The sequence below is a fragment of the Bufo bufo genome, chromosome 1, assembly GCF_905171765.1.
Source record: "Bufo bufo chromosome 1, aBufBuf1.1, whole genome shotgun sequence".
NCBI classification, from domain to species: Eukaryota; Metazoa; Chordata; class Amphibia; order Anura; family Bufonidae; genus Bufo; species Bufo bufo.
The window spans coordinates 388,730,989-388,746,830 of record NC_053389.1 but is presented as its reverse complement, the minus strand read 5'-3'; the positions used below and the strand labels follow the sequence as shown (position 1 = coordinate 388,746,830).

At 41.1% G+C, this 15,842-nt stretch overlaps 1 protein-coding gene across 2 annotated transcripts in view; it reads left to right on the top strand.

The window, feature by feature from the left end:
- Window positions 1–15,216, top strand: part of CPLX2 (complexin 2) — an 88,405-nt gene extending 73,189 nt beyond the window's left edge. For both annotated transcript variants that reach the window (XM_040405652.1, XM_040405656.1), the window contains exon 4: window positions 13,029–15,216. In XM_040405652.1, the coding sequence (XP_040261586.1) occupies window positions 13,029–13,226 (198 nt within the window). In that variant the 3' untranslated portion in view covers window positions 13,227–15,216. The remainder of the gene's footprint in view (window positions 1–13,028) is intronic.
- Window positions 15,217–15,842: the final 626 nt, after the last annotated feature.

Here is a 15,842-nt window from a genome sequence, read left to right as displayed (position 1 = left end):
GGGATAGATTTAAAGTAGGCCTGATATAGCAGAAACTACCAATTTAGAAAATGGCAAATTTGGGAATACTTTTTCAACCCAGAACAAAAACTGTGCTTTTACGGTCACTACAAATAACTTGACCAGCTAAAACAGTACTGATTTGGAGGAATATAAATGTCAGGGCTATTTTTTAGGCGCTGGGTGACAGGCTCAACTTGCCCCTGATGTAGTATATGGCCAAAAAATAACCACACTATTGATGGTTAAATGCACTTGGGTGACACAGGCTCAGCCTGCACCTGATGTAGTATATGGCCAAAAAATAACCACACTGTTGATGGTTAAATGCACTTGGGTGACACAGGCTCAGCCTGCAGCTGATGTAGGATATAGCAAAAAATAACCACACTATTGATGGTTAAATGCACTTGGTGGTAGCTTGTGCTGGCGCACCACAAGCCACAAAATGGCCGCCGATCACCCCAGAAAAAAGTGATATAAAAACGCTCTGGGCAGCCTAAAAAAAGTGAGCAATTCAATATCAGCACTTCAATGATCCACAGCTGGAGATCGATCACTGAATTAAGTCTTTTGGAGGAGTTAATCTGCCTAATCTCGCCCTAACGTCGCAGCAGCAACCTCTCCCTATGCTTGAATCAGCAGAGTGACGTGCAGCGCTACGTGACCCAAGCTTATATAGAGGCTGGGTCACATGCTGCACTGGCCAATCACAGCCATGCCAATAGTAGGCAAGGCTGTGATGGCCTCTTGGGGCAAGTAGTATGACGCTTGTTGATTGGCTGCTTTGCAGCCTTTCAAAAAGCGCCGAACACCGAACCCGAACCCGGACTTTCACGAAAATGTTCGGGTCCGTGTCACGGACACCCCAAAATTCGGTACGAACCCGAACTATACAGTTCGGGTTCGCTCATCCCTAGTCATGACCCACAATGCAAGTCAATGGGAACAGATCCGTTTAACTCTGACACAATAGAAAACGGATCTGTCCCCCGTTGACTTTCAGTGGAGTTCATGACGGATCAGTCTTAGCTATGTTAAAGATAATACAACCGGATCAGTTTATAACGGATGCAGACGGTTGTATTATCAGTAACGGAATGTTTTGCTGAGCCCTGCTGGATCCAGCAAAAACGCTAGTGTGAAAGTAGCCTTGGTGTCATCTGCAAAAAATAGAAACCATGCTATTAATTCCATTATTGATATCATTAATAAATAAATTAAATAATAGGGGACCCAGCACTGAACCTTGGGGTACACCACTTTTACATTCTGTCTTTTTAGAAAGTTTATATAAAAGCAATGTTGTATAAGAGAGGAATAACGTGCTGGTGGTGGAGGTTTAGCATTACAAATCCATGTGACCGGTTCCCATTAAAGTAGTAATGAAGTACTGATTCCTAAACTACAACTCTCAATAGAAGACTGTCAATAAGAAACTTTGCTTCATTTACAGTTAGGTCCATATATATTTGGACACGGACACAAATTTTGCTTTTATTACCTGTTTACTAAAACATATTCAAGTTCTAGTTATATAATGGACATAGATTCCAGACCTTTAGCTTTCATTTGAGGGTATCCACATTAAAATTGGATGAAGGGTTTAGGAGTTTCAGCTCCTTTATATGTGGCATCCTGTTTGTAAAAGGACCAAAAGTAATTGGGCAATTGACTCAAAGGTTGTTTCATGGGCATGTCTGGGCAATTCCTTCATTATTTCATTCTCAATTAAGCACATAAAAAGGCCTGGAGTTGATTTGATGTGTGGTGCTTGCATTTTGAAGATTTTGCTAAAAAGTAAGCATGCAGTCAAAGGAGTTCTCCATGCAGGTGAAACAAGCCATCTTTTATCTGCGAAAACAGGAAAAATTCATCCGAGAAATTGCTACACTATTCGAAGTGGCAAAATCCACAGTTTGGTAAGAAAGAAAGCATTGGTGACCTCAACAATGCAAAAAGACCTGGACGCCCACGGAAGACAACAGCTGTGGATGATCGCAGAATAATTACCCTTCACAACAGCCAACCAAGTGAACAACACTCTCCAGGATATAGGCGTATCAATATCCAAATCTACCATAAAGAGAAGACTGCATGAAAGTAAATACAGAGGGTTCGCTGCACGGCGCAAGCCACTCATTAGCCTCAAGAATAAGAAGGCTAGATTGGACTTTGCTAAAAAAAAAAACATCTTAAAAACCAGCAAACTTCTGGAAGAACATTCTTTTGACAGATGAAACAAAGACCAACCTCTACCAGAATGATAGGAAGAAAAAAGTATTGCGAAGGCATGGTACAGCTCATGATCCAAAGCATACCACATCATCTGTAAAACACGGCGGAGGCAGTGTGATGGCTTGGGCATGCATGGCTGCCAGTGGCACTGGGTCCCTAGTGTTTATTGATGATGTGACACAGGACAGAAGCAGCCGGATGAATTCTGGGGTTTTCAGAGACATGAAACGCCGACCAATCAGTTTGGCTGGATTTGAGCACACAGTATAATACAGATGGACAATGACCCAAAACATAAAGCCAAAGCATGGAGTTTCTTAAAGCAAAGAAGTGGAATATTCTTGAATGGCCAAGTCAGTCACCTGATCTGAACCCAATAGAGCATGCATTTCACTTGTTAAAGACTAAACTTCAGACAAAAAGGCCCACAAACAAACAGCAACTGAAAACCGCTGCAGTTAATGCCTGGCTGAGCATTAAAAAGGAGGAAACATAGCGTCTGGTGATGTCCATGAGTTCAAGACTTCAGGCAGTCATTGCCAACAAAGGGTTTTCAACCAAGTATTAGAAATTAACATTTTATTTACAATTATTTAATTTGACCAATTACTTTTGAGTCCCTGAAATAAAGGGATTGAGTTTAAAAAATGCTTTAGTTCCTCACATTTTTATGCAATCATTTTGTTCAACCCACTGAATTAAATCTAAAAGTCTGAACTTCAACTGCATCTGAATTGTTTTGTTCAAAATGCATTGTGGTAATGTACAGAACAAAATTTTTTTAGTTTTTGTCTCTTTCCAAATATATATGTACCTTAACTCTAGTTACTTATATACATAGAATTCTTCTCCCATATAAGATGCTGTGTCAGTTGGAAAGTCAGAGTGTTGGTCACATGACATAGCTGAGGATCAGAAGGAAATGGATAACTCACAACTACAAGCATCGGTCAAAATATTACTTTCACTACAATTTATATCATGTACCTTTCTAATAGGCCAGAAAATAAAATCTTTGTAGAAGTGCTTTTTTATGCAAAAACTGCAACACTTCTCGGTCAGTAGGTTTCCGGAGGATCTCTTGATTATTATCCTACTATTAAAATTAGGCTAGTATAGAGACGGGAAGCAGTCTATCAAACCCTACCTCTCTGAACCAGCTGTCTGTCAAATGCCAACTACTGAACTCTACTGAGACAGAGATCAGTATGGGAGCAGTGAACTGGAACATCAGATTCAGTTTGTGTCTGTACATCAGAAATAATGGATCAGCATTATAATGTTCATCTCTCTACTGGTTCTCCCTCATGCTTTATATCTTATGCTATACAATATTTACAACCTGTTTAGTCTTAATGCACATTTAGCCTGGAGGGGATGAACTCATGAGACATAAGTGTCTTCCCCCGCCCCTTTTTGCTTTGTTTAATTCTGCTGATGCATTTATTTTCTATCATCATGTTCAGCGTTCTGAATGGAGTTAGCAGGCGGTGCACAGGATTTGCCCGCTTAATAATTAATTGGCTTCAGAGCCGCTTCCTGTCTTTTACTGTACACCATATGGTCGTAACCCTTTCACTTCCTCATAAATAGGCTCACGTTAACAAGTCTTCTGTTTTTAATGATCATTTTGGAGGCAAAGTTCCATTTCAATGCAGTTTGGGCATACAGTCCATTCCATAAAACCTTGCGTCATGACAAATGGTCACGTGATGCAATGGGAGCAGGTCAACACGGTGGCCAGGAATTGGTTGCAAAGAAAAAGGGGGTCAGTCAGCACACCCCATTCCACAGGTGCACGCGCTGCCATGGCTAGAAAACTTAGGAAAAAAAGGGTAATGCAGCAGCACTCTGAAAACACATATAAAGTACAACAATGTCACAATCATAGAAAACATTCTAGTGCTAATGCTACGCTTATTTTGCAAGTGAGATGCTTAGCAAATACATTTTGTACAAAATTATTTGGGCCCGTCTGCCACACGTCAAGGCGAGCTCTATTAGACGGGAACCTAACACTAAATCCTACCTGTTATGTGATAATTTTGTACAAAATGTATTTGCTAAGCATCTCACTTGCAAAATAAGCATTAGCACTAGAATGTTTTCTATGATTATGACATTGTTGTACTTTATATGTGTTTTCAGAGTGCTGCTGCATTACCCTTTTTTTTTTTTTCCAGGAATTGGTTGCAGCAGCGTCAAACAGGAAATTTACATCTAGGGTGCACAGCAGAGGCCATGAAGCGAAGGAGCCAGCATCGGGAAGCAGGTGAGTATGCTTCCCTTGGCAGATCTGCCTGGAGGGGGGCCAAAAACCAGCCCAAAGGTGCACAGTCCCTTTAATGGTCAGCTACCTATACCAGAGTGGTTCTTTGTTAAAGCATTAATATAAATTTATAATTTAACCTTTCCTCCATGAAAGTATTCTATGCAACATACTTTCTATAAAATGTGCATGATATTTATCACCATCTTTAAAATGTTCCAAATAAAACTTTTACAACTGAGCAAAGACCGTTTGAATATTACACAGAACTGTGTTTTTCTTCACTGGTATAACTAGAACCCTATGGGCTCCAGTACAAATTGTAGACTTGCCCCCTTCCTTCTCAATTCCATGAGATCCATGGTGTCCCGTCCGTCCCCCCCAAAAAAAAAAAAAATGTTGTATATATGGTTACCTAAAATTATCTGCCTGAATAGACGTATTAGGAGAAAAATAATAAAGAGTTTATTAAATATAAATAGGGGAAACTCACGTCTGTGACTATCAGGCTTCCAGGCTCCAATAAAGTGGTGTAGGAGAGGGATTAAATCCACACCACTGTCATGGAGTCCGGACTAGAACCCTATCCAGCTAGCACTTCGGTGCTAATATGAGCTGGTAAGGGAACAAGGCACGGCTCAAAAGATTGAACCAGGCACAGGTGTGTCAGGTGTGGATCTACCTGGCTGGGCGATGTGGGATAGCTGACGAGTGAATCAAATTCCCTTGAGGGTAAAGCATCCACCAGATGCCACAGTAATGTGGACGCTCACTCAGCCATCTCCATCAGCCCAAATCAGCCTAAGGTATAATAAAGATCACAAACCCTATATACACAAGTCAGCTGTTGCGCTGCTTGAGTCAAAGTAACACCCTGCCTAGAGAGCCGTGTAACAAACACAGGATCACCGGCTCAACGCGTTTCGCTATGGCCATATGAGCCACAATTCATCAGGAGCGAAGCGAAGGTCTCTGTTTAAACAATATTTGCCTGTAAAGCAGAACCGCCTCACAATATTTAGTTTCCCCTATTTATATTTTATATTTAATAAACTCTTTATTATTTTTCTCCTCATACGTCTATTCAGGCAGATAATTTTATGTATTATTGGACGTAAAACTTCTTTTCCTACGTTACTGTGAATTTATATATGGTTACCTCTCTAAATAAGTCATACAGTAACAAAAAATACTATTGGTAACAAATATCGCTATACTACTCGTGAATAAAGCCCAGTAAACAAAGACCAATACTGCCAATAATCACCAGATCGTGAACACAATGTACCACCACCTAATGATTGAAAACCACCATACTGATACTAAATAAAGACATTTTATTGGAATCATTCACTATCCCTTTTTTAATCTTCATCTAGCCCAAACCACTGTATATACTTCCTCCAGTCACGATTCATGTCAGCAAAGTGTAATATAAAGATATCTTTTGCTCCTTGCTTTTCCGACACCCTTAGTAGTTATGTCCCTTTTAGTGCATTTTAGTACATTAATGCCCCCCTTAGTGCTTCTTGCATCAGTAATGCCACCTTAGTGTATCTAACTCTGTTCCCATTATGAGAAGTCCACTTCCTATCACCCTCAGTGAAGTGTATGGTGCAGGTGGTGTGATGCAGTGACATCATTGCACCACCTGATGATCTGTGTGCCCCCAACTGCCTGTGAGCTACCAGTTTTAGGCCATGCCTTCAAATCTCTGGTAGACCACATACCTAAAGCAACCTGTGGCTTACCAGAGTAACTGGCAGTGTAGGATTAAACTCTCCATAGAACTTAATAGCTCTGGAGAAAAAAAAGACATGTTTATCAACAGATTACATTCTAAACCAAGTTTTGTGTAAACTATAAACTAAACTACATTTATATATCAACTTGGTCAGCTTCTTCTGTTCAACACACGTAGTGCCGGTAGATATAGACACACATTTAATGTGACAGGTTAAAGGGCAGCAGATTTGTACCTAGGAAACTGGCTGAGGCTTCGTTCACATCACCGTTCAGCCTTTAAGTTCTCCTGCCCCATTTAGGGGCACGAAAATGAAAAGAACGGAGCCCACGGGCCCCATAAACTATAATGGGGTCCATTAGGTTTCTGCTCAGAAGAAGATTTTGGAGCGGAGACAAAAGTTATGCATGCAGAACTTTTGTCTCCGCTTCAAAAATCATGGAAACCTAACGGACCCCTATATAGTCTGTGGGGCCCGTAGGCTCCATTCGGCTCCGTTATGTGCCGAATGCGTCCTTTCCATTTTTCTGCCCCGAGAACGGAAAGGCTGAACGGTGATGTGAATGAAGCCTAACCGGTTGTGTGTGTGCTTGGTCTCATGTTTATATGTGCCTGCATTGCTGATAAAAGTGATATTTTAATATATACAACGAGGACATTGTCATTACACATAATGGCTCTTCTCTGCAATTGCTGCGCCCCCTCCACTTTGACAGGGCCAGACGGGATAACATTTTCAGTGCCTGACCCTGTCAATCAAAGTTAAGATAATGCAGCAGTTGCAGAGAGAGCAGAGCCTCTAAGTGTAACAACAATGCTCCCATTGCTCCTAGAGCAGTGGTGACAAACCTTTTAGAGACCAAGTGCCCAAACTGCTACCCGAAAACCCACTTATTTATTGCAAAGTGCCAACACAGTAATTTACCCTGAATACTACATTCCAATATAGTATATCTTCCATGTACTTTATCACTTAGCTATAATAGCCTGCCTACATTTAGTGCATTGCCTGTGCTGTTCATAGCACGCCCTGCGCTGATGAATAACAGGAAAAGTCTAAGGCATATCTGTACACATTATTATTATTATTATTATTATTATTATTATTTATTAAAGCGCGATTCATTCCATAGCGCTGTACACATGAAAAGGGGTATACATACATAATAAAGACAATTGCACTAAGCATAAACAAGACGAGTTACAAACTGGTACAGAAGGAGAGAGGGCCCTACCTGTGAGGGCTTACAATTTACATGGTATGGGAGAAGGATACAGTAGGTGACGGTGAAGAGGTGGGTTTTCAGCTTTCTTTTGAAGGATTCCACTGTAGGTACTAGTCTGATACGTTGGGGTAGCGAGTTCCAGAGTGTGGGGGATGCACGAGAGAAATCTTTGCGGCAATTGTGATAAGAGAAGAGAAGGAGGTTTTGTGAGGATCGGAGATTGCGTGTGGGGATGTATCGGGAAAGTACCTCAGAGATGTAGGGAGGGGACAGGTTGTGGATGGCCTTGTATGTATTTGTTAGTATTTTGAACTGAATTCGCTGGGCAATGGGGAGCCAGTGAAGGGATTGGCAGAGGGGAGAGGCAGAGGAGTAACAGGGTGAGAGGTGGATTAGTCGGGCAGCAGAGTTGAGGATAGATTGGAGGAGTGCGAGAGTGCTAGATGGAAGGCCACAGAGGAGAATGTTTCAGTAGTCTAGGCCGGAGATGATGAGGGCATGTACAAGCATTTTCGCAGATTCAAAGTTAAGGAAAGGATGCGGGAGATGTTATTGATTTGGAGGCGGCAGGTGGTGGAAAGAGCTTGGATGTGCGGTTCGAAGGAGAGGGCAGAATCCAAGGTCACTCCAAGGCAGCGGACTTGGTTGACCGGGGAGAGTGTGCAGCCATTGATCGTGATAGATAGGTCTGTTGGGGGGGTTGAGCAAGATGGGGGCAAGATGATGAATTCTGTTTTATCCATGTTAAGTTTTAGAAAGGGAGAGGAGAAGGATGATATAGAAGATAGACATTGTGGGATTCTGGATAGTAAGGTGGTGATGTCTGGACCAGAGAGGTAGATTTGTGTGTCGTCAGCATAAGAGTGATACTGAAAGCTATGGGACTCTATGAGATGTCCCAGGCCAAAAGTGTAGATAGAGAAGAGCAGGGGTCCTAGGACAGAGCCTTGCGGGACACCAACAGAGAGGGAATGAGACGAGGAGGTGGTGCGAGAGTGGGAGACGCTAAACATCCGGTCTGTGAGGTATGATGTGATCCAGGAGAGGGCCAGGTCAGTGATGCCAAGAGATGAGAGCGTTTTCAACAGGAGGGAGTGGTTGACAGTGTCGAAGGCAGAGGACAGGTCAAGGAGAAGGAGGATAGAGTAATGTTTTTTGGTTTTGGCTGTTAGTAGGTCATTGGTGACTTTGGTAAGGGCAGTCTCAGTCGAGTGATGGGGTCGGAAGCCAGATTGTAGCCGGTCAAAGAGGGAGCAGGAGGAGAGGTGAGAGGACAGTTCCGAATGGACATGTTGTTCAAGTAGGTTTGAGGCATACGGAAGAAGTGATATGGGGTGATAACTGGACAAAGAAGATTGGTCAAGTGAAGGCTTTTTGAGGATGGGTGTAATGGTAGCATATTTAAAATCAGAGGGGAAGACACCAGACGTTAGTGATAAGTTGAAAAGATGAGTTAGGGCTAGGATAAACACTGTGGTGAGGTTAGGGATGAGGTGGGATGGGATTTGGTCAAGTGCACAGGTGGCGAGATGTGATCTGGAGAGTAGAGTGGAGAGTTTTTCTTCTGTAATGGTGGAGAAGTGGGTTTTGGGTTGTGTAGAGGGTCTGTGGGGACTGTGTAGTGAAGCTTTCTCTGATGTTGACTATCTTTTGTTTGAAGTATGTGGCAAAGTCCTCAGCTGAGATGAGAGGAGAGGGTGGGGGTGCTGGGGGACGGAGAAAGGAGTTAAAAGTGTTTAAAAGTTGTTTAGGGCTGTGGGCCAGGGAATATATAAGAGATAAGAAATAGGCCTGTTTTGCATCAGCGAGTGAGGATTTAAATATGAGGAGGGATTGTTTGTATGCGGTGAATTGATCTTTAGAATGGGATTTCTTCCATCGCTGCTCAGCAGCCTTGGAAGCTTGTCGGAGTTGTTTGGTCAGGTTTGTGTGCCAGGGTTGTCTGTTGATTTTTCGGGTTTTGCTGTGTGTGAGGGGGGGGCAAACGTGTCCAGAGCTGTACTTATTGTGGTGTTATATAGGGTGGTGGCAGCATCTGTGTCTTGGAGGGAACAGATGGTAGAGAGTGGGAGAAGAGAGTCAGAAAGCATGTGAAAGTTGAGATGTTTAAGGTTCCTGCGGGGGTGTGCTAGTGTGTGGAGCGGGGAAGCAGCAGAAGAGACTAATGAAGAGAAGGTGAGTAGGTTGTGGTCGGATAGGGGGAGAGGCGAATTAGAAAGGTTAGATAGGGAGCAGAGGCAGGTAAAGATGAGATCCAGAGTGTGACCATCTCTGTTGGTGGGAGTTGAAGACCACAGTGATAGGCCGAAGGAGGAATAGAGTGATAGGAATTTAGAGGCAGCTGAGTTGCAGGTGTCAATAGGAATGTTAAAGTCACCCATGATAACAGTGGGGATGTCGGTAGAAAGAAAGTGTAGTAGCCAGGTGTTAAAGTGGTCAAAAAAGATGGTGACTGGGCCTGGGGGGCAGTAAATGACAGTTACTTAAAGGTTGGAGGGAGAGTAGATGCGAACAGAGTGTACTTCAAATGAGGTGAGCGTAATGGAGGGTGGCAGTGGAGTTGGGCTGTAGGAGCAGGTGCCTGATAGTAAAATACCAACACCTAGACCATGTTTGCAGCCAGAGCGGGGTGTGTGAGTTAATAGAAATCCACTATATGAGAGTGCAGCAGGGGAGGAGGTGTCAGAGGTTGTCAGCCATGTTTCTGTGAGACCCAGAAAGGAAAGTTTTTGAGAGATGAAAAGTTCATGAATGTAGGACAGTTTGTTACAGACAGAGCGTGCATTCCATAATGCTCCTGCAAGAGGAACGGTTATTAGGTTTAAGGGGTTGCAGAAATTTGTAGAAGGAGATTTGTAGTGGAACGTTAAGGTGATAGTGGGGATTTGCTGAGGGGGGCCTGGATTTGAAGAGATATCGCCAGCATTAAGGAGAAGCAGAGAAAGTGTTAATAGATGTGAATAAGAGAGGGCATGAGTTATCTGTGTGTAGTTGGGAAAGAAGTGTTTTATTTGTGCAAGAGGTCAGATGAGAAGGTAAGATGGAGGAAGAGATAAATAGTTCCTTGCTGGGTGTATTTCAGGAGGTTGTGGGAAAAGTGGGAAGAGTAAGATGAAAAAGTGAAACATTGTTTGCATTAACTATGTCTGTTATTACCTGTGGTCCCCTTCTGGTCCAATTCACCATAGACTTTTTCCAGGGCGTGGGTGCCCACAGAGAGGGCTTAGTGCCACCTCTGGCACCTGTGCCATAGGTTCGTCAACACTGTCCTTGAGGCTCATTTGCATATATTAAAACGTGGTTGACAGCTAATTCTTTAGACAAGACTATTCCCGGAAATATTGTTCATGGGCAGATTGAACAACTAGAACGGCCAATATGGACTAAAATGTGTACGGCCATGTCTGTGAAATGGTTGTTCACCAGATTCAATTGCTGTTTAACCTACTACTGCCTAATGTGTATCGCCAGCTATTTCTAAGATAATAAATTGGCTTTAGATTTTTCTCTTTTTTTGAGATAAGGACATCTAGGGTCTTCTGTATCATTGTAAGGCTGATGAAATGGTGTTGGTTTTTCTCAGTAATAGACGCTACTTGTTGCCATCTTATAACTTCCTGGCATTGAGTCACATATAAATCATTCCATTTAATAATCTTCTATTGCCTATCTGATTTTGTGTGTTTGCCAAGACTGTCTGTCACATCTAGAAAAAGAAACCTTTCGCTTCTTCATTAAAACTTTATTTTGTAAATAGCATAGATGTTTCTTATTATTTCTTTCATAGAAATGGTATCAGCAAATTTGCAGGAAGAAGATTAAACCAACTTCAAAGCGCGTAACTTACTTTTAGTTCTTTCTGTGACCTTGGGAAACCAAATGTATGTTGTCTCTGAAGAGATTTTAGAAAGTTCTAAGTTATCAACAAATCGTTTAATATTAGAAAGCTCAGTCATATCTCTATCTATCATCTCCCTTGGGCAGCTCATTTCCACTGCAGATGTTCCATCTAATCATAAGTTGGGCAGAAGGACATAGATCTTTAATATCCTGTCAGGAAGATGAGGGAGATAACAGATAATAAATTGGCCTTCTAAATTCCACTATATCAGATAAAGAATATTCTTCATAAATGAAAGAAATCTCTCCATCGTCCTCTGTTTACAGTGTGGTGGAGGTAGAAATTACATTTCTTGAAGCGAGTTTGATTGTTCCAAATGTGTGCAGTGTTTTCTAGCTTGATGCCTGGAAAAAATTACTATTAACATGAAGTTTCTATGGATCTTGGAATGTTCTGCTTATCTTATATCAAAAATGTTTCTGATGTAATTATTTCTCTTAATGAAAGCAATCGAAATAACGGGCATGTGTATGGGGGGATTGGGGCAAGCATTTGGGCTGTATTACACCTGCAGATCAGCATTACGATTGTTGGGAAGGAAGCATTCCTTCCCAACACTCGCCTGCTCATCAGTGAAGGAGACCGCTGCTATTACATTACAAATAAAGAAAAACAAGGCCGTGTATGCATCGAAGGAGTTTTCTCGTACTTAGATTTCGATAGCCCTTTCTTAGGATAGGTCATCAATATTGGTTGGTGGGGTTGAGGTGGTCGGACTCAGACAGCCACCGGCATTGGAAACTATACAGTGGATGGAGCCGTAAGCACAAGTTTCCTTCAAGGGAATGGGAACTGAGCTGCAGTACTGTGGCGTTTGTTTTTTACGCTAGCAGCTGCCCAAAACAGCTGATTGGTTCCAGACTACCACAATCTGATATTGATGACCTGTATGGAGGATAGGCCATCAATATCTAACATCTTTAAAATACATGTGAAAACAATTTAATGTGTTAATTTTCTGTTGTGATTGCATGTAGTCATAAGCCTGAGGTTGAAGAGAATCTGACATTTTATTTATTTTACTCACTTTTATAGTGCTGACGTATTCGGCAGCAATTTACAGACATTATCCTCATCACGCTGTCCCCAGTGAGGCTCACAATGCAAGTTGGATGCCTTTTGGATTGTGGGAGGAAACTGGAGTACCCAGAGGAAACAAAAACTAATACGAGGAGAACATACAAACTCCATGCAGATGTTGTCCTTGGTTGGATTCGAACCTAGGACCCCATCAGTGCTAACCACTGAGACACCCTGCATTTATGCTTGATATGCAGTATTGTCATAAAAACCTTGTATTTCATCAGATCACTAAATATATTACTTTTCACACACGTACTGTACTTGACATTTTTAAGCCAAATATGTAGACCTTGATGTATATTTCGATTTGAATCCACACAAAGTCTGCATAACAATGCTAACCTTGAGAAAAAGCAGATGGGGATGTGATTTCATTAAGATCTCCGTAGTGATGCAACTACTAAGCATTTCTACTCTACCGTCTAAGCTTAGCTTCATGAATGACATCACTTATGTTTCTGAACTTTACTGCAGCCACTTTATCAAATTCCTGCTACTTCTCATTTTATTAGAATTGTATAATAGTTATATATAATCCACTTGACAAGTTCTAATTTCTACTTACAGTATGGTTTGAAAAAGAAAGAGGAAAAAGAAGCAGAAGAGAAGGCAGCCATGGAACAGCCTTGTGAAGGTAGCTTGACCCGTCCAAAGAAAGCCATTCCAGCAGGTTGTGGTGATGATGATGAAGAGGAAGAAGAAAGCATTTTGGATACTGTACTCAAGTACCTCCCAGGTCCTCTCCAGGACATGTTTAAAAAGTAACTGTGACCACCGAAGTGAACTTCTTCTCTAGCTAAACATATTTTCAGCTACAAAAATTGGGGACCAGCTATGGAATCTTTAATCACAAAAGATACATAAAAGCACACAAATGGATAACACAAAAAAGAATAAACAATAGGATAATCTAGAACCTTCTTTACTGACAGATATAACCATACATGCAGACGTATAGGCACAGTTGCATACATATATACATTCCGGAGAACACAAGGACAGAAAATTCTACTTCTAATTTCCTTTTTATAGACATGGCTCTTTAATCCTTACCACTATGTTACATGGACCAAACCTGGCACGGCTGCTTTTTTTCAGCAGAGGCAGAATGTACAAGACTTTTCAGTTTTGGATCTGACGTTGCTGAGCAGCTGTTATCAGCTGAGTAGATAGGGTTAATGTCTGTGCCCTATAGATGTTTACTAGACAACAAAACAAGGCTTCAGTGATCAACAATACCTGAAAGCTCATAATAGTCCTTCAAGTGTCAATAATATGTGTAAATAATGAGCTCCTCTCCCATATGGGTAAAAGGACATGCAAAGTGACAAGTGACATATGCAGATTTACAGTCCACTTTGTGAATTTTGTCGCACACTGTGTGATTTCTGGGAGCTTGAAATATGTCATGAGATGCATGTGGAGAAACCCTAGTGTGTTTCCATCTGTTCTGTGCACTGTATATTGTTTTCTTGTTTCTCTTTCTTCTCGCCTTTCCTTATCTCTTCCTTGCTAATGGGACCTGCAGCATTTAGCTTTTTTATTCCAAATTTTTGATCCACCAACATCCTTTGCACAGAAATTTTGGAGAGTTCTACACAAAATTAAACAACTTCTGGTGCCATGTAGAAGTTACATTTATCCTGCGGGTCTCTTAGCAATAATTTTCTTGAAAAGGGAACAAGGATCTGAAGGCTGGTGTGGATCCTCACATGAATGCTACTAGGGTCCATAGACTTCTCTTCTAGAGTTCTATGACTGTAATGCTGATTGCATGCTTAGGAAAATTCAAGTGTTTAATGCCTTTTTGAAATTGCAAGCACTGTCTGTCTTAGTCCTGTGCCTATCACTGTATTTTCTTGTTTACATTAATACCAGTAGCGCTGTGAATCTAACATGTATAGCGTTGTGTGCACTCAGCAGCCACTCACGTCATTATTTTTTACTGGGAGAGATCTTCTTTTCTGTAATCAAACCAAAGTGATTTTCTGTTTGTCTCTGTCAGTCAAAGTGTATGTCCAACATTGCAAAGACATGCAGACATAATTCCTTTACCCTTTCACCAAGGCAAAATGCCAAGGACCAAAACTGCAGATCCTATAAAGGATAGCATAATATTTTGTATAATATAGCACAGGGTTCATAAGTCTCTTGGAACCACTCTATATACCCATGGTTGTCATTAGATCCCATGTTTGTATAGCATTATTTTTATAAAGAGGTCTGGTACATTCCATTCACCCTGTGATTAACAAAAGTCAGTATCTTTATGACATATTAGTGAATTACAGTAATACTTTTCCAGGATATATGCACAATGTACACTTATAAAAGGTAACAACATGTGTTTGCTACAAGGCTGTAAAACAAAACAAAACTTAGTCTGTCATAGAAGCAGGAATTCTCTTTAAAATCATATCCTTTAAATATTCCCTCATTTCCCAGGAAAAAAAATCTATTGCATGTAGTGTACATCAGGATGGCTCCTGGCCAATATAAAATGATAATGTTTCAGTTTATCAGTGATTCACACTGTAATGTCTGTAGAGCAGCCATGTGAACAGTTCTCATTCTGGGCATTGAATAAAGCAGCTCTATCTGCCTACAGCACAGCAGGAAGTTCCAGCATCTGCAGCTGAGTTACATCCACCCAGCTGCATTTTAAAAAAAAATCTTATCTGCTTCTGCAAAACACCCCCTTGTTTGGCTCTTTTCACAGTGCACAAGCCTGAGTGGCAGTATGCAACACAACCCACTGCATGACAAAAATGATATACACAAGAAGCACATGATTTCATGTTGCTCGATGCTGGCTGTCCACTATATTGCATGTTATCACGTTACCATTTAGAACCCCATTAAATAACATAGTAGTGATGACATAATGTGAAAGTAAATCCTTTTCCACCTGATATTCCCATTTCTATGAAGTGTATGTCTGTCAACATAATATCCAAAACTGATTCATTTTCATAAATTGGGTTTGTATATATTTTGATAATTACTTGCATTAATAATCATAACGGAAAACTTCTGTAAAATATGAGAGCATTAAATATAAAGGGGACAAAGGGCACTATACTGCAATGTAATAAAAAAATGGATTTTACATCTGTAGATCTTTTAAATATACACAAATAGTAGGAAATTCCTAGAACTTAAAGCTTTGAGTGGTCCTTGCAAATATTAATGTACATTATATGTGTGTGTGTCCAGTGTGTGTATATATGTACATTGAGATGTTTTGATGTCATCACTTATATTTCTGGGGTGTGTGTTTACTGTGACATATTATGACTTGCAGAGATGGATAAATGTTTCATACATGCATGCTTCTGTTTCATATTGCTGCCAAGCTGTACATGTCACATGACTGGGAAC